This window comes from Notolabrus celidotus, chromosome 4 (genome assembly GCF_009762535.1).
Source record: "Notolabrus celidotus isolate fNotCel1 chromosome 4, fNotCel1.pri, whole genome shotgun sequence".
Taxonomy (NCBI): Eukaryota; Metazoa; Chordata; class Actinopteri; order Labriformes; family Labridae; genus Notolabrus; species Notolabrus celidotus.
In genome coordinates, this window is record NC_048275.1 from 34,253,448 (window position 1) to 34,277,542 (window position 24,095).

The 24,095-nt window shown below is 40.1% G+C and overlaps 1 protein-coding gene across 2 annotated transcripts; it reads right to left on the reverse strand.

Moving 5' to 3' along the window:
* Window positions 1–389: 389 nt before the first annotated feature.
* edaradd (EDAR-associated death domain) lies at window positions 390–23,795 on the reverse strand. 2 transcript variants are annotated; one of them, XM_034681200.1, is made up of 6 exons: window positions 23,612–23,795; window positions 11,352–11,410; window positions 10,929–10,962; window positions 9,328–9,398; window positions 5,411–5,459; window positions 390–3,398 (listed from the first exon to the last, which is right to left on the reverse strand). In XM_034681200.1, exons 1-6 carry the CDS (start codon window positions 23,643–23,645, stop codon window positions 3,010–3,012), a joined length of 636 nt encoding a protein of 211 aa, XP_034537091.1. In that variant the 5' UTR covers window positions 23,646–23,795; the 3' UTR covers window positions 390–3,009. The 2 variants fall into 2 exon arrangements, with proteins under 2 accessions (XP_034537091.1, XP_034537090.1); XM_034681199.1 differs by having other exon boundaries at window positions 10,929–10,965.
* Between the last annotated feature and the right edge of the window lie 300 nt (window positions 23,796–24,095).

A 24,095-nucleotide genomic window follows, 5' to 3' on the forward strand; every position in this document is an offset into this window, starting at 1 on the left:
CATAATCATCTGACTTCAAAGCAGGAAGTGTTCCCGATAACGAAACATCATATAAACATCAGAGTCTTTTACAAACAATATGTTTGTACCCCTGAATGACAGACTGAGGCCCCTGAGGTTGATCCTTTTCTTTAAAAATTACAAACCTTTTTACAGTTTCATGTGTTTATTTCAAATGACAAAACAAGCACAATACGAAACACAATACAGATGTTTCCATGCGTATAAAAAATGAACCAAACAAAACTTTGAAGCCTTTAAAGTTTAACGTTTAAAACTGTTTTAATATTTTTTTCTAAATTTAACAAATAAGGCTTTTGGTTCCATGAAATTGGACAAATCAAAGTGAGGACGCTGACACACTCTTGTGTCTTGTTGATTTTTCTTAATGTTCTGGTATTTAGCACTCAGCTAAATATTTCAGAAAGGCGAGAGACAGATGTTACATCTGCCTTAGAGACGATGTCCCAGCTGCTCTGGCGTGTGCGGTATGTTGCAGGAATTAAAGTATTATTTCCAAAAATTAACAAAATACTTTGTAATTTGTGTTTAGCTTGTTATTCAAAGCTATCAGAAGCACAGCAACAAAAAAAGGGCCTGTGTCCATTAATGACATTTTTTGTGCAGCACCCACAACCTCAGTTTCAGAGCCCATGTCATTGGCGTTTAATGTTGCTAGGTTATGAAAGTTGTTTTAATTGCTCTGTATGCTTCTTATTTTCTTTTATTTGATGGAATTTCAACTTAAAAAACCTTCATTCAATGGACAGAGTGTGTTGAAGCATTATCAGCAGCTCTGAACCTGAAATTGAACACTCAAGTGTATTTAGTTTCTTCTCTGTTCAGAAACTGGTCCGTGTTTCAAAAGCGAAACTATTTTATAAGCAGAGCAACAAAAAACAGCCGGATGAGGATGCTTTAACACTGAAAACACTGAACTATGTTTGTTATTGTGCTGCTGCCAGTGCAAAGATACTGAAAGTGCACACAGGCCCTGATGATGACGTGAGTGGCTCTGTGAGGCCGTTAGCCCTTTGTTTCCCTCATCTCATTGGATCATGTCAATACTAGCTAATAAGCCACAGGCATAGTACAGATAAGGAAAATAAGAACTTGTGAGTAAGATTATTAAAATTCAAACCACGTGTTTTTGCAATCCAGTCAAAAGCTGTTGAGACATGTTGACCCCAAAACAACAAACAGAAGACCTGCACGAGAACATTTCAGGTAAACAGGATTTTTTTTGCAAGAAAGTGGGACCAATAATCATGAATGTGTGTACACAGTTTTGGGGAATGTGTCCATCAGTTGTTGAGATATTCTGATTAGACCAGAGTGATGGACCGACCGACCACTGGAGTCTTGACGGTAGTGCACTGGTTCTAAAATAGTTAAGCAGGGTACACACTACAAGACGTTCGGGACGATGTTCACGATTTGTTATGGTTCTGAAGGTTATCTTGTCAGGTCAGCAGTGATCATACTTTCCCTGACCTGTTAGGAAGAAGATCGAGGATGCACTGATTTGAAATGATGAATATTAAACATGTTCAATATTTAATGAAAAAGCAATCTGACTGAAGAAGGAATCACAACAAATGCAGCCGTGGCCACAACAGTATCCCCAATTTAAACAGGATGTGCAGCGTCACGTTACGGCTGCGCTGCGCATGTCGCAGCCAATACGTTCCTATTCTAGCCAATGCTCCTGTGTACACAGGGCACGCAGCAGCACGTCTCAGCTCTGTCCCCATGCTGCTCCACCAGAGATACACTTCCAGTCTATTTTCGACGGAGCCCGCCTCAAGCACGCATCAATCATACAGAGAAGATCGACTTGGACAGGAAGTCAGGCACAAAGATTGCATGCAACATCCCCAAATTAAAAAAACCCCACCATATACAGACTCCCGACCGTTTAAAGATTGTTTAGATCAGAAATACTCATCGATTATGGATGTCAGCTACAAACAGCCACAGATGAGTGATCCATGTCGACTACAACAGGACTTTAAGATGATAAATGTGTCAGAAGGACAACAAAATAGAGCAGAATTATTCATGTTAAACTCATCTAAACCTGTAAAATCTGAACTGTATTGTAATGCAGCATACTCAGTGATGATAGAAGCACAAAAGTAACAGAATGATATTCAAATGAGCAGAAATTCAACCACAAAAAAAGGCTCTGTAACCTGTTGTTTATATGTAGTTCTCTCTATGCTGGACCCAGCTGATCCTGTCTGCTCTGAGCTGGCGCTACGCTCCAAACACGTGTCCTGTGGAGCAGGGTGCAAGCTGCCGGATGGAGGAAACACGCTGCGCAGCCTTAAAGCAAAGTGGTGTATCCTGTGTAAATTGGGGGTCAGAAAGATGCATAAAGTCAGTCAGACGTCAGACACAGTGGACCAACTTGTTGATTTGTGGCAACAACATAAGTGTTTATACAACGTGTCTTGTAAAACATGCCACAACCCTCAAACTGACAGGAAGAGGAGCTCATTACAAATACATCCTCTCCTCCGCCATGTTTGTTCACTCTAAAGTCACATTTGGTTTTGGTAGACTTCCACTTCAGAGAGTGTGGACTCTGGTTGTCTGTTGTTGGCCTATCATCATCAAGAACAAAACTGATAACTCTGACATTATTTGTCATTATGTGCAGGGTCTCTCACATTTCTAACATTGGTTAAGATTTAAAAAGTCTCTTAGTGTGGGCCAGGCTTTGCACCACTAACCCCAGAGTCAAGCTGTCAGCAGGGCTATAATGTTCAACAGGCCCCACTGTTCATCAGTAGTAAGTCGTGTGGGCACTTAACCCACATTACCTGAAACGTTCAGTGATGCTTCCTTATTTACAAAATGTATAATTTCATAAAGATCAGCTAAAGTCACTGAAAAGATCTGTCACAAGTATCAAAGTATAAAAAGAAGACAAAATTCCCCAACATGTAACACCCTGACGAAATCAAAAGAGAGACGGGATAAATATGTAAAGAGTCAAACTGGTTAATGAGTCTGTTGCCAGCGTGAAGGCCAGACCTCCTCTATCCAGCTCTGCAGCAGCCGCAGCACGTCGATACGCTGATACAGGCGGCAAAGTTCAGTGAGCTCAGTGACCGTCTTCTGGTTGTAGCGCAGCAGGAACTCCTGGGTGGGGCTGTGGGACAAAGAGCCCTGTGTCCGGTGCTCCAGCAGGGTCAGTTCATCGTAGCTCATCCCCCAGCGGCTCGCAAAGTTCTTCCAGTTTTTGACGGTGCAGTGGTTCGGATCCAGTTTGAGCCGCAGTAAGTCCAGGAGGTCTTTGTCGTTCATGAGGTCGCTGATCTTCGGAGGGGGCGTGGCGAAGCAGCATTTTTCACAGGGGCTGTTCAGCATCTGCAGCTCTTTGGGGTAGTCTGAGCTCAGAGATGGAGAAGATGGAGTTAGCTCAAGAAAATAAGAATCAACATCAAATATAATCTTTAAGTCTTATCTCATCTTTAAATGAATGTCTTCCATGTATACTCTTCTCTAGTATACAGTAGAAACAATAAACACCTTTACTATCAGATAAGTGATTCTTAAACATCTCTACCGCTATTTATCGATCTCAAAGTTCACACGACTTAAAACCTGGAATAAAGCAGCAGGACAGAAATGCCAACATGTTTTTAAAGTATGATAGAAACATTTAAGCTTCCATCCCCAAGCCTGAATGAGGTCTACAACAAATCCCCCCCTCTCTCTTTCCCAGCTCTCAACCATCATATGATTATTTTTAAACTAGCGAGGAAAACTAAAGGAACATGCCAATATTTTTTATATGTGTCTACTGTTAATTATGTAAATATTTAGCTTCCATGCCCTTGACTATATCTAACACCTACTGTAAAAATCATTGTGTACATTTTCATATGCTTCCAGTGTTTCTGAAAATGTTTTTATTTTTACAAAATAAGTATCATAACCCTATGGAAAACTGTGGAGACTGAGTACTTTGTTAAAAGGGTTTTAATCAAATAATAACACAAAGTTCCTGATATGATGTATTGTGTTTTCATTGTCATGCTTTCATGATGTTTTGTTTCTATCTGTTGTTTTTTTATCTTTATCTTTTGTTATGAACTCTGTTCTGACCTGCCGGGGACTACAGATGAAAACTAACTCTGGCATATTTACATGGACGCTATGCTGAAATGTTTATTAATATGCACTGTCCCTTTAAATATATAGAAATAAAATAGATAAAATAAACACAGCTCACACATTCATTAGACACCTACATTCCTTTCCTGAATAAGACTGACGTTTATATATTTTGTCATTTCAGGCTACAATCTACAAAGAATGAACTCAGTACTTATGCAGAATGACTCAGTCAGGTCATAGACCTGAACCAGCTGTGCATGGTCAGGCTGGCTGTGACAGCAGGCATGGTCTGCATGGATACATGTCACCCTCTTCTAGTTAGAGTTTCTGCCCCACCCTCCTGGTCGGAGATTTAGATACCCCAAGATAAGAACAAGCATAGCGACAATCCCATTTATTTCTTTGTGTTCCAAATGCCAAAATGAAAACAAAAGGGGACCACAGGAGACAGAGCATTTGTAGTGAGGGGTCCAAAACTCTGTCCAAACAATCTGCCTGAGGAGATCACAGCTGCTGAGTCAGTGGTCTCTTTTAAATCCTTTCTTAAAACATACTTTTATCACAGAGCCACTTTTCCTGATTTTACCTGAACTTCACTTTACTTTATCTGTTTTAAAAATATATTTGAAAGGAATTTTATGACTTTTAAAATATGTTTTATTTTTTTACCTTGAGTGATTATATGACCTGATTGTTTCAATTTGCAGCCCATGTAAAGCATTTTGTAACTTGGCTTTTGAAAATGCTCTATGAATAATAATAATAATAATAATAATAATAATAATAATTATTATTATTATTATTATTATTTAAAATAATAATAATAATAATAATAATATCATTATTATTATAATTATTAGTATTATTATTATTTAAAATAATAATAATAATAATAATAATAATAATAATAATAATTATTATTATTATTATTGTTATTACTATTATTATTGTTATTGTTATTATTATTGCGAGAGCAATAAAGCAGTTAAACAAGATGCGGTAACTATAAGGAGTCAGAGGAAATGTGTAAACAAGGGTCGATAAACATACTCTTGATTTATTTGTTGATAGTACAGATGTTGGTAAACAATTATTGACATGCATTTAAATGCCTGCCTGGATTGAGACGATATTTCTCAGAGCAGCTTTGGATGTCTGTCTTTGTTTGTCTGTTGTGTCTTTAGCATGTTTGTATTACTGTGCTGTACCACACTCTGCCCCTTTGAGGACATTAAAGTCTAAGCAGGCCTGTTGTATCCTGTTCTAGGAGCCCACATACCTGGTGAAATTGAAGTCGGGCAGGTGCCTACTTCGACGTCTTCAACTGGCTTTATAACAGAAAAACACAAATCATAACCGTTAGTTAAAACACTGCAGTATCTGCACAGCACACAGCACATCTGCGATTCAAAGGTCCAGATTCCATGAAAACGTGAGTGCAAGAAAGAGAGACGAGGGACGGCCACCTCTCTCTTTGAACTCACTATATCTAGAGTCTAATGTTGATACATGAAATGTGTTTTCTACACACACTCAGCCGAGGTCCACACAGAGAAGAGTTAAGCCTGACACCCTCAGGTAGTGGGTACTTGACTTAGGCTCAGACTCAGGTAATGGAGACTAAATAGTCTTCTCTTTTCCTTTCGCTTCTTTCTCTCTCCATCTCTCTCCATCCAGCATATGTTAATTTGCTTTTTAAGATTTTATACGTTGCAGGTGTACGTCTTCACTTATGCAAGTTATGTGCCTCAAAATCTCAAATGAAACATGTCTCGACAAAAGCAACGTTGCATACGACGGCACATCAAGGCCAGACAGAGATGAAGACGCCCCCTCCCGCCCCTGGAGGGATGAATTCATTTTATCTGTAAAGACAGAAAAAGCCTGGAGAGGACAAATCCATCTTTAAGTTCCTACAGATAACTTTTTATGAAAGTTTGTTGCTGAAAAAGTGTTACCTCTTACAAAGCTGACTGACAGAGGATGACGTAAGCGCTCTTTCTGCTCTCCTGCTCTGTTATTAGCACAGCTGCATCTTCCAGTTCAGTGGGGCAAAACCACATCCTGTATGTTCACAGCTTAGACTAGAAATTACTCACAGTGTGTATCTGTGCCAAAGGAGAATAGACACGTTTACAACAGGCAGTTTTTAATTGAATGTGTTTTCAGTCCAGGTTTGTGTCAGGATACATAATGACTGTAATGGCTGATTGTTTGCAGAAGGTCATAAATTTAAAGATGAATAGAAAGTTGTCATGAAAACTTGTAGGAGGATGAATTGTGCAACATTTTAAATTGAAATATAAACACTTACTGGTGCCAGCTATCTGACTTGTGTTGCTGTTATCTGGATCCGAGTATCTCTTTCCTCTGTTTTTACTTTCTGTCTGAGTGTGTGTTGCTGTTTGTCTCCTGTGTTTGTGTGTCTGTATTAATCTGGAGCTGCAACCACATGGACCCACACACCTCACTGCCATCATCACTGGATAAACAGCTTACTCATTGTAGTCCTCTCTCTCTCTGCTCAGGCTCTTTAAAAAAGTAATTTCTGAAACCCCTGTTGCGTCAGAGCTCAGATCAGAGTCTGACTCTGACTGTCTCAGACTGTGAAAACTCAAACACCACAAACCCCCTCTCACAACCTCAGACAACCTGCTTTGAGAGCTTTCACTGCTGCTCCAGTCACATTTTAAGATCTAGGAGGACTGATTTTATATTTACTTAAAGAGTAAAGGGAAAAATGTGGAAGTCATGCAAAGCTTTAGATTAGACAACAATACAGTTTAAATGGAGACACTTAAACACATTTCACATTTCTGTTTGACTGAGCTTTAACTCTTGCTACAGACATTTTCATATTGAATCCTGTCCAGCAATATTATTAACAGCAGTGGAGCAGGAGAGACTGAATGTGAAGCAGAGGACTAAGAGAAAAGCAATAAGAGATATTTATCCCCAAAAACCCTGTTCATATGTACTGTACGTCTCGCATTTCCATATTTATAACAGAAAATAAGTTGTTTTTCTATTTGCATTAAAAAAAAGCTCTACAAAATGTAACTTTAAAGATAATCTGCATCAGACATGTGCAGAGTATTGATGTTATGAATCAAAGGTGAACATCATGTAGTATTTTATTCATCCTACACTACCTTGAGTCCAACACAGCCTCATCATACACTGCCTTAAGCTGGACAGTATGACACTAAACCAGGCCTCCAAACGACCTTCAGAACTGGATAAAAAGTGGGATGGATTTAATTTAACTTGCTAACAGCCATCATTAAAAGGTTTGGTTGACAACTTTAGAAAATTTAGTAAGAATGAGATAGATTAAAAACATCTAGAGTCCTTCTGCAAACTGCCTTAGACTCATCATGTCACTACACTGAGGGATCAGTGCACAACAGAGCAGTGGAGAAAGGAGGCAGCTGTACTCTGACTGCTCACAGATAAGGATTGTTTTGCATGACTAAACCCTCAAACAGTAAGGGATGGTATCTGTTTGTTCATTATTGATCAGCACTAATATTATCTTGTAATCTGAGAGCTTGCAGACTGAGTCTGTCCCTCCTGGATGACTCAAAACCACATGGCTGTCCTGAAAACATCAAACATGTCTGATATTTCAAAATGTGGGTGAAAGAGAGACGGAGATAAACAAGATGACGCTGCTGGCATTTTATCAGGAAACCATAAACATTCTAGCTCCTGAGGCTAACATAAAGCTAGCATGCTACCAGGAAACTAAAAGTGGCATCTCATCTTCCTGTATTCTCACTGAGACTTGTTTGGCGCTCTTCTATAAATGTTCTCGCTCTAAAGGATCACTACAGACACTTGTGCGTACTTTTCACATCATGAATCACAAGGTTTCCCACATGTTCACCCTTTGTTCACACAAGGTAATATAAATAATATCCTGCAGTGATGGATTTATTTTTACATCTTGTAAAGTGTGCATGTCTGGAGCACCATTGGCTAAGCACTCTAAGCGTGCACCCCATGGACAGAGGCTATAGTCACAACCCTTTGCTTCATGTCTTCCTCCACTCTCTGCTCCCTGCATTTCTCTCTTCAGCTGTCCAATCCATTAAATGTGAAAATGCCTATAAATATAACTTTTAAAAAAGTGTGCATGTCTGAGATTAAAAAGGAGCATCTTTTATAGCTTCTGTCACACATTCACTCCACATTTCTAGAAAACCTAAAATCAGCCTTTTCCATAGTTGTCTTTTCACACACGTCCCTCAGAGTGTGACAGCTTTTGCCTTTACACCAGTGCTGTGTGTACCTTGACGTATTCACAGTATCAACTTATGAGTGGTAAAGAGCGTGTTGGTGAGCAGACAAGAGTGAGATGCTGCTTCATTTTGTGCCCACAGATTGTATCAGTCACACACCGGTCACATGATACTTATACTGCCAACCCCACCTATCTGCTCGTGGTGTATTTTCCTGACTCTTGCTGCTGCATTCACACATCAGCTCACCCAAACTTCCTGCAGAAGGTTTACTACAGGGCTAATGTGAAATATTACAGGTGAAGCCTGCATGAAAAGATCAGCTGTTTGCATTCCCACATGCCGCTCACTCTGAAGATCTCAGGACGATTTCAGGACTGTAGTGCGTGTCTGAACACAACAAAGGTTACATAGCCTGCTTTAAAGTTGGTCTGAAATAGAACAGATCTATCTGTTGATGCCAGACTTTGCACATGATATAGATTTAAAGGTTGGTGATACTGCTGCTCTGCTAGAAAGCTTAAAAACAGTCGTAATTTGTTGTGTTTTGTTTCCTTTGCCAGGCATTGAACCTCACTTAATCTTGCACATCATTTAATTTCAACAATATCACACAGGAAGATTCTTAAGTGCTGTTGAAACCTATACTTCATGTTCTGGTTGATTATATTTTTCACATTGCTTGTGGTTGAAAGTTCATTGAGCATGCATCCTGCATCAGATGGAACAGTCTGGTTTCCAACATCATTAAACTACGTGTGTCAGAAAGATGACACATCAGAGGGGATGAGTGGGTGAGCCTGGAAGTATGCATCTGAACTTCATGGGACCTGCACATGTAAGACTGATGTGTGTACATATTTATTGATGAACTGTGTAACTGATGGTATTAAGGTAGACAGCTTCAAACAGAGGTTCAGTGCAGACCTGCATCAGATGCTGAAATACTGACCTGTTTGATTCTGTCTGAAGAGGGGCTCAGGTATCCAGACGGCATCGAGCTCAGGTGGAGAGTCACAGCATCTGTTTGAGACACACCAATTAGTTTGCACATCCAGTGACCTGAGTTTGTATTTTTGGTGCTAAAACTATGAAGATACAAGAAGAAGAATAGCACCAGAAACAGAAGTGCTCCTACTTTCCATTTAATGACCGGTTATTACTCCAAAAAGCTTTGCATGAGGAACACCTCTAAAATGTATCGTTCTGTGCCTTTTTACCTTCATATCTTCAGGATAGAGGTTAACTCAGTAGAATTAGAACATACCTATCTTATATCTGTCCCTAGATTTGATTTAATAACACATACATTCATACAGCTATTTTCTCTTATTGTAGTTCTTACAAACCTTATTCATTTTTGTCAACTCTGACGTGGTGAGTAAAAAACGCCTGCTTATCTTTCTCTCCGTCTCAGTTTTCCAGCAGTCTTAATGTTGTCATGTTTTCTGTCACTGTCAAAGAAGCCCAACACTTCCTGCACAATTTTTCTGCTAATGTTCATTGATGTGTTTTAAAACCCCCCCCCCCCCACCCCCCTATTTAGTAGCTGGAAATATTTTCAAGACCTCTTCCCCTCCACATACACATTGTCATATAAACACACTAGAACACACTAAAACACACATAAACACACTTAGTAAAAATGTCTTTTACTAACTATCCAGCAATATGATGAAGGAGCGGAGCAGGTGAGAGAAACTTTAGGTTAGCGATCTCTACAAAGAAAGTTAAACCATGAGCGGTGGTGATGGTAGCAGCAGGGTTCAAAGTTGTGACATTAGTTTCATTTTAAAGGTGTTGTGAACCGCAGAGCTCAGAGAAGAGGGAGAGCTGAATGAGGACAGTTTCATGTTCAATCCACCACAACAGGCAGAGAAGAATCCATCACCATGGAACGATCACTGACGAGGAATCACTGGGACTAAAAACTGTAAACATATATAATTTTGAATCAATAAAATAATCTTTAATTCATATTTTTTACCAGCATGTTTGTATTTTAAGTTAGTAGCCTGGTAAAATTGGGATAATGAATGGTTCGGGAAGTAGAATCCCGAAAGGTTGAGACAAGACCCCGACACATAGCGGATGTTTTGTTACAAAACCAACAAGCCTCTTTTACAAAGGAAGCACGTGTTATAAAACTGATCAGAGTAATAGTGACGCCCCTTTATGAACTTTACTAACTGTCACTATGAAGTCATATTTTCTGTGAAGCTGCTTTAAGGGGGGTAGGTGTCAGACAAGACCACACTGCAGGAACTACCTCATTTTCCACCGCACAAATTCACAGTGAGTGATGCAACTGACCGTTTAAACAAAGCGGGATGATATTTTTTATCTGCAAACCTGACTTCAGTGTGCACAGGACGAGATCGGCAAAAAGAGAAGATGTTCCACTTTGTCCAGAGGGACAAAATCAACTCAAATCCACACTCATCACAGGAGCTTAAATAACAGATCTTTACAAATGTAGGCATTTAGAGTTTTCATTAACTTGGATAGAAGTATTCTGTCAATGTTCACTTTGAAAAAAATAACCAGACTCACCATGTGGATCCGTCACTTGCACTGGGTAGTTGGCCTCCAAAGATTGGAAACAGAAGGACAGAGAACATAATGTTAGAAATGAAAATGAGTACAATGACACAGTTTGACATTCACGTTCATTGTCATTCGACATTGTTCATGAAACTCAGAAAACATTAACATGGACTCTGTAGCTGTAAAAGAGTCTCTTGTGTGAGAAGACGGGGGAAAGCTTGCTGCAACCTGTTCTTGAATGAGCCCTCTGGCAATCATAGCTCAGTGTGCTCAGTTATGGTACATTTCTCAGCAGATTACTGTAAGACTCTGCTTTCTAAGGAACAACAATGAGAAATCAGCACAAAGCAAACTGGATGGAAGACAAGTCAAGACAATAAGAGGGTTAAACAAACACATAATCAGAGGAGGAAAGGAAAAGATGCTCACAAACTCTGTCACAAAGCTGGTGGTGTCTGTGTCCTCCACGGGTTCAGAGCTGGTTCTGTCTGTTATGGAAAGAAAGAGGAAGATGTGTTTAATATCGACACTGTGTGCTGTCACTTCTGCTCATGTCCCCCTCTCTTTACATACGGCAGAGGTTTCAGCCACAGAGAGGTGCAGAGAAGCCACATCCTTCAGCCAACAAGAACTCTTCTGATTGGTGTGTGACGTAGTTTCGGCATTAGAGTTCCGCAGTGTTGGATAGTAATGATGCATCATGGTTATTTAAAGAAGGTGAAGTGTGGGAGGAAGATGCTCTTTGTGTTTGGTGTGGGTTACACTACTCCTCTAAAATCAAAGAAGTGTACCTGATAAACTGAACAGGTCTGTTTTAGTGGATGAAGGTGTCTCAGAGTAATACTGCTGTCGTCGAAGGGTATTCAGGATGATTTTAACAGGAATATTCACAGGTGAGTTGGGAGAGCAGCACAAAGGCAGCTTTTGAGCTCCAGTAAATACCTGAACTCAGCTTTGCTTCCTCAGACTACGTCACTGTAAAGTCATTGTACCCAAAAGTCTCCAAATAGAGTCCTGCTCTGGCCTTTCTCAGGTTTTACTCTATGATGGGGAAACTTTCAATTGCATCTGAAAACCAGAGGAGGATTAAGATCCTGTGAAAGTGAGCCATTTCCTACACGCAGCTCTCAGCTGTTCACCTGAGAGAGAAAGCATTCATGTATGTAGGTCACAGTCAGTGCCACCAGCCTGTTCTCCAGACCACGACTCAGTAAAACACTCATGTCAGGCCGCTCTTTAAAAGACACATCTTACTGATCATGCACAAAGGCCACATTGTCACATCCCTGATTCATGTAATTCTACCACCTGTCCAGCTGGAGAGAGTGAGATTATCAAATGGTAACTTTCTTATTTTCAGAATGGAGTCCTATTTCAGTAATAACATAATTTGGGATCTAAACAAGACAGCGTGGACCAGTGAGACAGGCTGTAATGGCTGCAGTGTAATCCTCCAGGCCTTACAATCGCCATAAAATGCTTCTTGTTTTTGCCAATCTCAGGCTCAAAGACTTTTATTTTTTAAGCTTATTTGTTTTTTTCATGCTTTTAGTGACAAACAGTGGGTAGAGGTAACTGGGAAGATAAAGTGGTGATGATGTGCAGCAGAGGACTGCAGGTCTAATTTGAACCCGGGCTGCTCACTTCGAGAACTAAAGCCTCTGGACATGAGAAGTTCCATGTAACCATTGAGCAAAAACGGTGCTCCAGTCTCAAAATGTTAATAAAACTGCCTGACACTACAAAAATAATCTCAACAAAGGTAGAGTCCATTTTAAGATTCTTCTATTTGTTTTTAAATCTTTAAATGGTCTGGCCCCACCTTTCTGAGCTCCTTCACCCCTTCGCTCCTGCTCGGTGCCTCAGGTCAGCTGGTCTGCTGCTCCTGGAGGTACCGAGGCCAAAACGGAAGCTCAGAAGGGATACAGCTTTTTCTGTTGCTGCTCCAAAAATATGGAATGAGCTTCCCCTCCACATTAGACAAGCCTCCTCACTGTCCATTTTTAAAACTCATCTTAAAACCCATTTTTATTCCTTGACTTTCAACCCTGCTCCTGTTTTAGTGTTTTATGGTTTGTTTTTATTTATTGTTTCTATTGTTTTTATTGTTTTATTATCCTGTGTTTTAATTGTTTTTATGCCTGCGTTGTTTGTCTATTTATGTACAGCACTTTGTTCCGGCAGTGGTCGTTTTAAAGTGCTTTATAAATAAAGCTGAGTTGAGTTGAGTTGAGTAGACTTCTGTGCAAAGGTAAGATCTTTTTGGTTTGCTCAGACCAAATTCAACAAAATGACGGAAGTTAACCTGTCAAGGCAAGGTAAACCAGCAGCTCCAGAATTCTGCAGAGTAGGATGAAGGTGTTTGTTACTGGAGTCTGCTTGCTCAAAGACAGCAACCAGACTGCGTTGCCTTATAGAGCCCATTATACAGAAAGATTAGACTGCAGCCCATCTCCCATCGACCAGCTGAGATGATCATCAAGAGACATTCTTAATTTGTAATTCCAAGTCATTTTGACTGCTGGTTGGTGGTCCTGGGCCCTATTTCTTAAATGTAAAATCAGAGCCTTGGTCACAGGACTTTAAAAATATGAGGGAAACCACTCAGAATTGATTGCTGCTGCTGAATTGTTCATCATTTGCTCCGCTCTCTGCTCTGTCTCAATGTCTTATTCACAAAGTCTACTCACCAACGATATCCAAGTTAAAGTCTGATCTTGTTCTGTGTCTGATTGTGGAGATAAGCTGTCTGCATCTCCTCTCTCATCCTGACAGATGTGATGCTGAATGTGGAGGGCACACTTCTCACCAGTGTACTGTACATTCAAAAACTCCATACCTGGAATGAGCCAGCATGAGCTGCTCTGGACAAAGTGTGCCTGAATGTGCAGAGGTCGAGCTTTAGGCAGCTCCAGACTGATTTAACTCCTGATCAACATAATAACAGCTCGTTAAAAGTTATATGTACTAGGGATGCTCTGAAGCGACTGATGTCCCGGTCTTTTAAACAGAAATTTAAATTTCTACAAAGTGAAGTCTGAAGGTAAGGAACACTCAAGAAACAGCCAACTGAGCCCAACGTATTTAACACTACTGAACCTTACACCATCTACTGTTGACAGACTAGATGTCTGAAGAGAGACGGTAAGAGCCTTGAACAGAGAAGAAAAACACTTTATTTTAAGATGAGTATGAAAATACAGTATGTCAGATGAGAAAAAGACAGAAAATGACGCCAAAGTAACTTCTGGTCTGAGAAGGTAACTTCGAAGAGACACACTGCGAGGTGCTGAGCGTTGAAAAAACAGATGTATATGCTAATCTGGATTCAACTTGAGAGGAAGAGTTAGAGCACCACTTAAAAAAGACACCTTAAAGACGGTTATTATTTGGTACATTTATGTAAAGTATTTAAATTGACAAAACAAGAACAAAGACTGATGAACACTGCAGGTTTTCGTACACATCTTAAAAGATTTCCCAAACCACGGGTAATATAAAATCCTTGAAATGCAGCTTTATCTGCAGCGCTTTACTGCTCATTAAATACTTATTATATAAGACAATCCTCTGAGAAAATGTTGGTACTCTGATAAGCAGGGTGCTTATCGTAAAGGTTAGTAAAGGTTAAGATACATAGCTCCCACACTAAAGAACATCATTAAGATGAAACGTTTCGTTCAAGTCCAGGGACCGTTAAGATTAAGTGATTCTTAGAAATTTATCAGAGTGAGACATCAATCCACCACAAACTATTCTAGTTATCTTTACGTTGGTATTCCCTAAGTCTGCCAGTCTGTGTGATTAACCGTGCTTCCTTTATAGACGGTGGGTTTCTATTTATATAAATGAGTGTTTTTCTCCTTACACCAGAGACCACATGAGGTGATAGACAGTTTGATCCATTGTAAGGGAAATCAAAGGTGAATCCCCCACACCACAGTCGTACAGCAGCCTACACAACACTTCTTGGAAATGATGCATGTTCTGCTCCTGCCTGTTCTTATTTTGACAACAGGTGTGACATCACTACGGGAAAGCTCTGAGAGACAATCTACCACACAGGCTGGGTCAATATGTTCAAGATGTCAGCACCCATCCTGAGGGGTATTTATGTCATCCTTGGTTGTGCACTCAGAGCGAGGACATAAGGCAGTAAACGCTCCTGGTGTTATTTTTTTTTTTTTAAGTACCTCCCAGGATGTCCTGAAATTGTATGAAAAATGACGAAACACCCTCTATTGGATAAAACATGATAAAAGTCAGTGAACCGAATACTATCAATCAATCAAAAAATCTATCTTTATTCATATAGCGCCAAATCCCAACAAATGTTCTCCTCAGACTCTTTCCAATCAGAGCAGGTCTAGACCGTACTCTATGTTCTATTATTAACAAAGACCCAACATCCCCTCTTACAGACAGGACTCAGTCTGATCTCATCTTAATCCACCATGAGCAGAGCACTTTGCAGCATTTAGCAAGTTACAGTGGCAAGGACAAACTTCCTTTAACAGGCAGAAACCTCCAGCAGGACCAGACTCATGTTAGACACACATCTGCTGAGACCATGTTGGAGAGAGGGATAGAGGGAGACTATCATCTGATGATGGGTTAAAGTTACATCAAGGTGATCAGTTTTAAGATGACCATGTGGAAAATAACAGATGAGCTCTTGCTAGAATCTGAGCTTCCTGTAGGACCTTTTTTTTTTGTTTTCCTTTTACATAACTGATCTCCACCTCAAGTTGTTGCATGACCACAAAGCAGGGAGTGAAGTGTAAGATGCTCAGACCCTCTCTTATTACTTGTGCCTCACTTTGCATGAAGAAACAATGCTGTTAGTTTATCAAGGATTTGAAACACTTGTCCAGTGTTGTAAAGTTTGTGCTACCAACTGGCCAGATCGCTCTGCTCCAAGTTTTTCCAGCCCACCCTTATTGTGCAAGCTAGAACCGGGCCTGTTCCTCAACAACCCTTTAATTACAGAGTGCCAAGGAGAGACAGAAGGGTCTTCAAAATGCTGCCTAACAGTTCTGAATGAGGGAAATATGGATCTCTAGGTGTAGCAGCAAACACTGCAGGGTGTCGGGTTAAAACGCTATTTCAATGTTCAGGTGTGAGTGTTGAATAAAAGATGTCTAGACCTGAGTTGCCATAGAGTGCATGCTGCATTCGCTTGCACAGCTGGTGGTGGGAAATGGGAGATGTCCCTTCTAAATTACAGTCTTCACAAGTTCAATAATCACAACTTTCCGTGCTCCATTGCATACAGCTGGGGCTCTTTTTTGCCCCTGAGTTTACCACTGGTCGTCCTACATGCACATCTGCCTTCCTGAACCCCACACCTTTATTCATCACGGTATGTTAGGGCATGCTACTTCTGTAGTTAGCATTGACTGTTAGCGTTGGGAGTTAATCATGAGGTGTAAATGTCCAGGGAAACCGACCTTAACAAACCAAGAAGTCTTTATTACTTTAAAAATGTAAAATCAGAGTTCAGTACATTTCTTTGAAAGCCTAATCAGAGGAGCGCTGGTTTGGTTCAACAGTTCAATCCTACACCACATGTACAGAGGATACAGCTCTCAAGTTTTTCATTCCCTACTCTGTCCTTCCAACTTTGAGCTCCATCCTCAATCCATCCATCTTTATTATCTGATAAAGGGATTAAAGCCCAAAGAGACAATTCAGTGATGGATTAAATGGTGACACTAAGTAAAGATCAAGACTTCAGGGCTGCAATTAACAAATGCTGTCATTTCTTAATCATCTGTTATTTTCTCTATAAACGGGTAACATGTCTGACCTATAAAAACATTGACATACAAGAAAATGTGCTCACTGTATCGACCACGAGCTGACTTCTCAGAACATCTTTTGGTGTTTGAAACAAAACAGCTGAAACACTTTAACACTAAAAACAAAGATCAAACTGGTTTACACTTAATCCAGTCGTTTGAGGTATTTATAAAACTAATTAACATTACTTTAAATAAATAAAATGAATGCAGAACTAAAGTCAATAACTTTGCACCCCTGGGTGGTATTCCTCTCTTTCCATGGTGCTTGGAGTATGAGGACTCACAGAAAATCGCCCAATTATCACGTGTAAGTCGAACCGCGGATCAGTTGAGCATTGTTTCTCCCTCTCTGGGAATGCAGAGGCATGTTCCTGCCTGCTCTGGATAAAGTTCAAGAGATGAAATATAAACCACATCATAATACATTGCTTAGGGCCATAATTCCACGCAGGTGAACCCACCTTCTCTGCATTTTGACCACCCATGTCTCCGACAGGATGGAGCACAGTTTGTGAGCGGCCTGTTTGGTGGGCAGTTTGCTTTAGCGTGAGCTTTTTTACACACATGAATAGAGGTGAATGGCATGCCAATACCTGACCCAGACCGCAGTGAAGTCTAGACTGAGTAGGACTACATACACCCACCTTTAAGACTCTCTCCTACATGTGTGTCATGGCTGAGGGTGGGTGGTAAGTGTGTCTATTTAACTGTGTGTGTATTACTGAGCTACAGGATTAGGCTGGTATGCTAAAGTTCAAACACGGTTGTCTCTAACATTCTGCTAACACCTGACGTGCAAACACCTTAAAGTGCTGAATACTATCTCAGAGTATTTCACAAGTGTCCTTACTTTAGTCCTTTATGATGCATCTCAACTCTTGAGAAGCATGCTTATTTGTTTATGGAAGTTTTATAGCAGCTCTGATACGTGTCATATATGTATGCTTGAATCCAGGGCTGAGACAGGGCATGGCTAGCTTAGCATAGAGCAATAGCAGGATGAGCTAGCTGCCAGGCTGTATCCAAAGTTTCCATCTCATTTGTTTCATCTGTTCATAAAGAGAAATGTAATAATAACAATGTATATTTTAGGTGGAGTGACTCAGAATGTATCTGTTCGATTACACCGACAAGGCTGCTTGCAGTGTCTGAAGACATTATTTGTTTATTTTTGAAATCAGCCTTGTAAGTGCAGGCATCGGCCAATTATTCCAAAATGCCATTAATCAAACTGATTAATCGGCCTGGTCGATTAATTGATGTGTCTAATTAACAGTGTTAGTTTTGATTTCCAACCTGCACACAGAGCTGGTACAGAAAAAGTCACAGATCAACATATTGTAATTACAGGCAGAAATATATCACGTTTACATATATCATTCATGATGAGAGGAGGAGGTGGTGTGTCTGCCCTTTGTCTCTATCTTCTGATCCTCTATTTTAATCTTTTTAAGGGTGCCAATCAGAGGTCAGTGGTGTGAAGCTCACTGTCAACACAACAAAGGTTGGGACTAAAAAAGGCATGAAGGGACCAGATGACATCAGTGTTTTCCTCCTCTGCTCGCTGTCATAAACGTAGTGTTTCTTTACTAGATGCTAGAAAGACTTGGACTTGCAACATTTAAACCATTTTTATCAATGTCTTCATCAGATGCTGGACAGACTTAGAAAACCATCTGTATAGTGTCTGTGATGGAGGGCAGAGCATAGAGACACACACAGCAGGCAGAAAGGAGCGTGACTTCAGTGGCAAACAAAATCATGCACCCTCATGCGCATGTGCAAGGAGTTATGGACGTGTTTAGAAGTTTTTAAAAGTATGACTGCTGTGAAAAAATCATACGATAACTTTTCATTTTTCAGGTTTGCTGCCTTGTTTACATTTTCAGTTCTCTCTTTCTTATTTTTATCTCTAAGTCGATCCACCACCACTGCTCGCTCTCCCACTTTCATTCCCTTGTGGCAACTTCTGTTTAAAAATATGAGTGTGGATCTGGCCAGGTTGGACATTGGTATAGGGAAAAAGAGTGCCACAATTTTCCTCATCAGCATAATAGTACCTCTGTCACAGGTGCAAAAACCCATGTGTGAACCAGCTGTGTCTGTCTGCTTTGCAGCTATGGTTTGTGTAGTTTTGTTGTTTAACACATGAAAGGCTGAGGATAGTCTGGTGCTATAGAAATACTGAACTACTTACTCTGATGATCGTATTTAGGGAGTGATGTGGCCAGCTGTGCCATAAATCACACTTTTTCTTATTCCTGCTCAAAACAAACGAAGCACCATGTGCTGCTGTGCATACTTTTCACAGGTTCTCCAAAAAAAAGAGACATTCATTAGATAAAGTTACACAGGAACCACGTCAAAGCTATGGTTTAAACATCCCAGGAAAATACTCTCTAAGGATGCTCTCAAGATCTGCTAAATTACAGTTTAGTGATTAGTGAAGGGAACCTCGGTGTGTACTCAGATCATGTAGGATCTCAGACAAACAGCCATTAACCTGCAGTGTGACTAAATACATCCTCATCAGAGTGTGTGTGTGCGTGTGTGTGTGTGTGTGTGTGTGTGTGTGTGTGTTTGTGTGTGTGTGAAAGTGGTTTAGCACCTACAGGCGGGAAAGCAAAGACTGTGTAGGAAATGATGCAAACAGATGGAAGAATGTCATGCATGCACGCAATCAGAAAAGATCTTGTGATGTGCAAGATGATGCAGCAGATTCAATCCTTACACATCCTGGCTCCTGCACAGTCGCTAAGCTGAGTAAAATCACTGGACTGCATAAAAAATGGATGCAGTCTCAGCGACATAACCCACTGGTTTCTGAGGAAGCGTTACAAAGCCCAACAATGTCAGTGGTCACATTGGAAATGCCGACTCAACCTAAATTTCGGTAGAATCGTCCAACGAACAAAAAGGTGCAGCTGTGACAGAGACCTCAAGCCTTCTGCCAAACACTTTAACATGCAAACCTGTCCACAAATCACACCCCCTGTCATGAATATGTATTCAAATACACCCCAGTACATTCACTACCAATAAACAATTGAGCTACATAACAAACAGGTTTTGTTTTGTTGTTGATTGTAAAAATGGACATTTCAACACGGCACTGATGGGGATTTCGGCCCCAAGTGGACACTTGAGGAACTGCACTTTTGTGCACTTTCCCATTGGCTTCATTGTTAAACACACAGGGGGGTTGCCGCCCGGTAACAGGCCTGTGTTTACCCTCCTCTGTCGAGATTTCTACTTTGTCACTTTGTGAATATCATGGCTCTTACTTTCGCTTTGGGGTGATGATGTTTGCTTCGGGTAAATATCACTAACTGTACATAAATATTGAAGTAGCTGCTCCACCACCTCCCATCGTAACAATGTGTCACTTTGACGGACTGACGTTAAAGGTGACATATCTTGCAAAATCGACTTTTTAATGGTTCTTTACCTGAAATATGTTTCCCTGGCATGTCTACAAACCCCCCCAAAATGAAAAAAATCCATTCTGTCCCTGTTCTGATTTCTCCACCTTTCTATAAATGTGTGTGAAACGAGCCGTTTCAGTTTTCAGTGTTTTTCATACGTCACAACGACATCCGGTCTGTAACGGAAGTCAGAGCTCGGAGCTTGTTCAGCCCATAGACTGTATAAAATACAACTCAACCCCTCCTCCGTTTTTCATTCCCTGCACAAATGTGTGGTAACAAGGAGCTTAGGAGGGAGGCATGCTAGTTGTAGGCTGTCTTAATAAACACAGAGGTCGGATTCACTCCTCACGTCTGCAGATTTGAAGATCTAGTGGATGATTTTTATTTATCATGGAAAAGTGCTAGCGCTAGTTAGCATTGCCACATAGCTGTCTGTGAGCAGCCGTGTATATTCAGTCAACATGTAAACATTAGATCAACGTGCTGGAGGCCACATCCACTTCCTGAGGGGGTTTGGTCAGATAGAAAACAGCCTGGTCTGAGCAGGGCAGAAAAAGAGGGTTTTTCAGGCATGCCAAAATCTGATTTCAAAGTGTTTTTTTTTTTAGCAATACACTTTAAAGACATGTTTTGGGGACCTCTTTGACCAATATATTTTGATGAAAAAGAGCGTAATATGTCACCTTTAACTCTTCTGCTAACAGATATGTAACCAATAAAAAGCACACATACACACACATATCACATCAATCTGCAGAAGAGTTTTGGCACATCTAATGTATTGTTTATAATTTAACCTCTTCTTTCTGACAATCTGACAAAGATGTTACTTTATGACAGCAGCAGTATACAACACAGAGGATATTAATATGTTTACTTTCAATTTACTCAGAGTGCACAAAACTTTAGATTGTTTAATAGCTGATGAGTCAACAGCAGAGAAAAGAAGACTAGAAGAGGAAAACAACACAGAAAGTAGTGAGGGATGTTTAAATACACAAGCAGCTGAGTCAAAGAGATGTCCACCAAATTCAAGAAGGTAGGGAGCAACCACAGACTACACGGTAGGACTCAAGCAGACATTATACATTATGCTGTTATTATTTGCATTAAGAAGAATGCTTATGTAAAAACGCTCATGGACTTTACTGTGAATGAAAATGTTGAGACTTATATTAATTTGACCCTTGAGTAAGCTGATAATAAAACCATTGCTATGAAAGCACTAAGAACTGCTGAGACTGAGGGACTCATTTTATAGTTGTTTGATGGTAGTCGGGTTATAAGTGGGATAACGAATGATTCAGCCAGTGGTTATGCAAAACAGAATCCCCTCATTCATGCACCATTATCACATTGCACTGTGTTTCTCCAAACTGGATGAATTACTGGGAAAGTTTCTGTTCATGGTTTCTGTCACATGACCAGGGGCAGAGCCAGGGGATGGCCTGAAATCTGATTGGCTACCCCAGTGACCACCCTGAAATCCTAAACCATGATCAGCTATTTTTTGGCAGTTTTATTGAAATCATCAGTGCTTTAAACTGTGATTTTGGAAAAGCATCTTAATTTTCAGTCCATAAAGAGTGAAGTTCAGCAGGTTAAATGTTCACACTCTGTTGAGTTTCCTTTTAAAGTTTAAAATCATATACAAGAATATAACATTTTTAATATCCATTAGGAGTTGTAGATGAAGTAGATGTGATTATTGGAAATAACCCTCCTAGGTTTGTTATTGGAAATAACCCTCCTAGGTTTAGGGTAGGCCCCTAATATGCACCATGCCGGGCCACCCCTAAAAAAGTCAGTGCCAGTCAAATAGTCTGACTCTGCCACGGCACGTCTTTTGGTTTAAAATCACCCTGATGTAGTGCAAGCGGCAGGTCAGTTATGCCATTACTACAATGATTAATGAAGAAGAGCTCTGTGTGATACAAGACATGAAAAATAAAATGATACAAAGTTCTTCTTTCCTGAAAGCTTTTTGTTTAAAAAGAGGAAAGCTAAAGAGCAGGTGGACCGTACATCCTGGTCTGACTGGGGCCATCCCTGTTTTTGAGCTCCGTGGCCTGAGTCCTAACCAATATCTATAAAACACTAAAAACATCTCAGTGTTTGTTGCTGTGTCACTGCTGTCATGTCAAAATGGAAGTCTCCAAAAAGCTTCCTTTGAGAAGTACATGTAAACGAATACGCTGCATTCTGCACGTACTGTTAGTGTCCTTCCCACGGTGGAAATGCCAACTTATTAAATCATATTAAAAAGAGCTAACACCAATGTTGGGTACAGGCTGGGAGTGGGAGAAGGGAGTTTTCCTCTGCTGAGCACTTCCTTATGGTGTTGTGAGGTGCATGATAAAAAATACAATTGTGCTATGAGCTCATACATGAACTCATTCACGTGGGCAGTGAAGTTTAAGTGTCCCTGTTTGGAGGTTTGAAAATATGGTCATCTAAAGTCAAAGTCAACACTTTTGTATCCTTAAAAACTGTCAGAGTTTTGAGCATCATCATCATCCACCTGAGACTCAAATCCATCCCACTTTTTACCCTGAATAAAACAGAACTGAAGAAGTTGATGCCTTCACGATGTGTTTTTGGTGATCAGCAAATATAAATAATATTAAAGCATGTAAGGTGAAAACATACAATTACATGATGGAGGAGGATAGGGATTGTTTCAACATGGCACCCACATTTTGTTCTTATTGTTTCAAAATTCTTTTCATTATTTCTAAACTTCACTAAAGCTAAACATCACAGATTATAAACTTCTGTCTGTTTATGTCATTATGGTTTTATATTATGTACAAGTACAAATTATGTTGTCACACTGATCACCGAATACACAAAGACAAACTTCGTTCTGTCTCCATTGTTTGAACCTCATGAGAAATTTAAGGCTACTGCTGGACATGACCCCTCTGCTCTGAGGCACTTTAACTGTGTCTCTTCTTCTCCAATCAGTCTCATATGATGGATGAAGATAACATAACTAATAATAAGTTTGCTCGCCAACAAATATCACTGTGCTAAAGGTTATGGGGAGTTTCCATTATCTATGTCAGGGAATTATAAATTGTGGAAACTTTCTTTTTGTGGTTTTAGTGATAGGGGAACATTTGCTCCTCTCCTCCAGACTAACATGAGTTTCAAACTACTAAAATGCTCTGATTTGTCTATTTTGCTTGTTTATGGATTGTATTTAATATGCATTGTGCTGCTTATCATGTTAAATATTTGAAATGCTAATAAAATAAGTTCGCTTGTTTAAAGGAGACAAAGCACAGCATGATGAGGCATTATAACATAAATAGGCCAGGTTGCACCAGTAACTGTGATAACATAAGGATTAGAAAAAGGATCGGTTTGATTCAAACACTTTGCACCTTACTGTCTGAGAAAACATCCTACAGGTGATATCGACGGAGTGATAGGACAATCAAATTTAACTCACCAAAAGGTTCCTTACACGCCGCCAGGGTGCTCATTTTTGAAGCTGTCGCGTCTTCCCAACAGTAAGAAGTACCAGGCTGAGATAAAAACCTCTGGATTTATAGATAACAGGTCAGAAATCATCAGAGATCCTTCACACTGAGAGGAAACAAAGCGCTACTGCAGCCCAGCAGCGGCGCCTCAGAATAACCACACACACAGTCATACAGAGGTACAGGGATCTGTGGTGCCTTCAAGGTCCACTCGTAAATCCGAAAGTTCAATTAATGAAGACGTGAACATACAGCATCATTTACAGTTTTTCTCAGTCGCTTTGGTACATTTCTCGAATCATCCTCGACATTTCCAAAACAGTGAGTGCATTTCTCAAAACAAGTCGTACAAATAGCAAAACCCCATGGATTACCTGCAAAAGACAGTATCTTGCTCAAAATCCTTAGTTCATCTCTCAAAAGTAAATATCTGTGTCAATGAATATGTCAGTG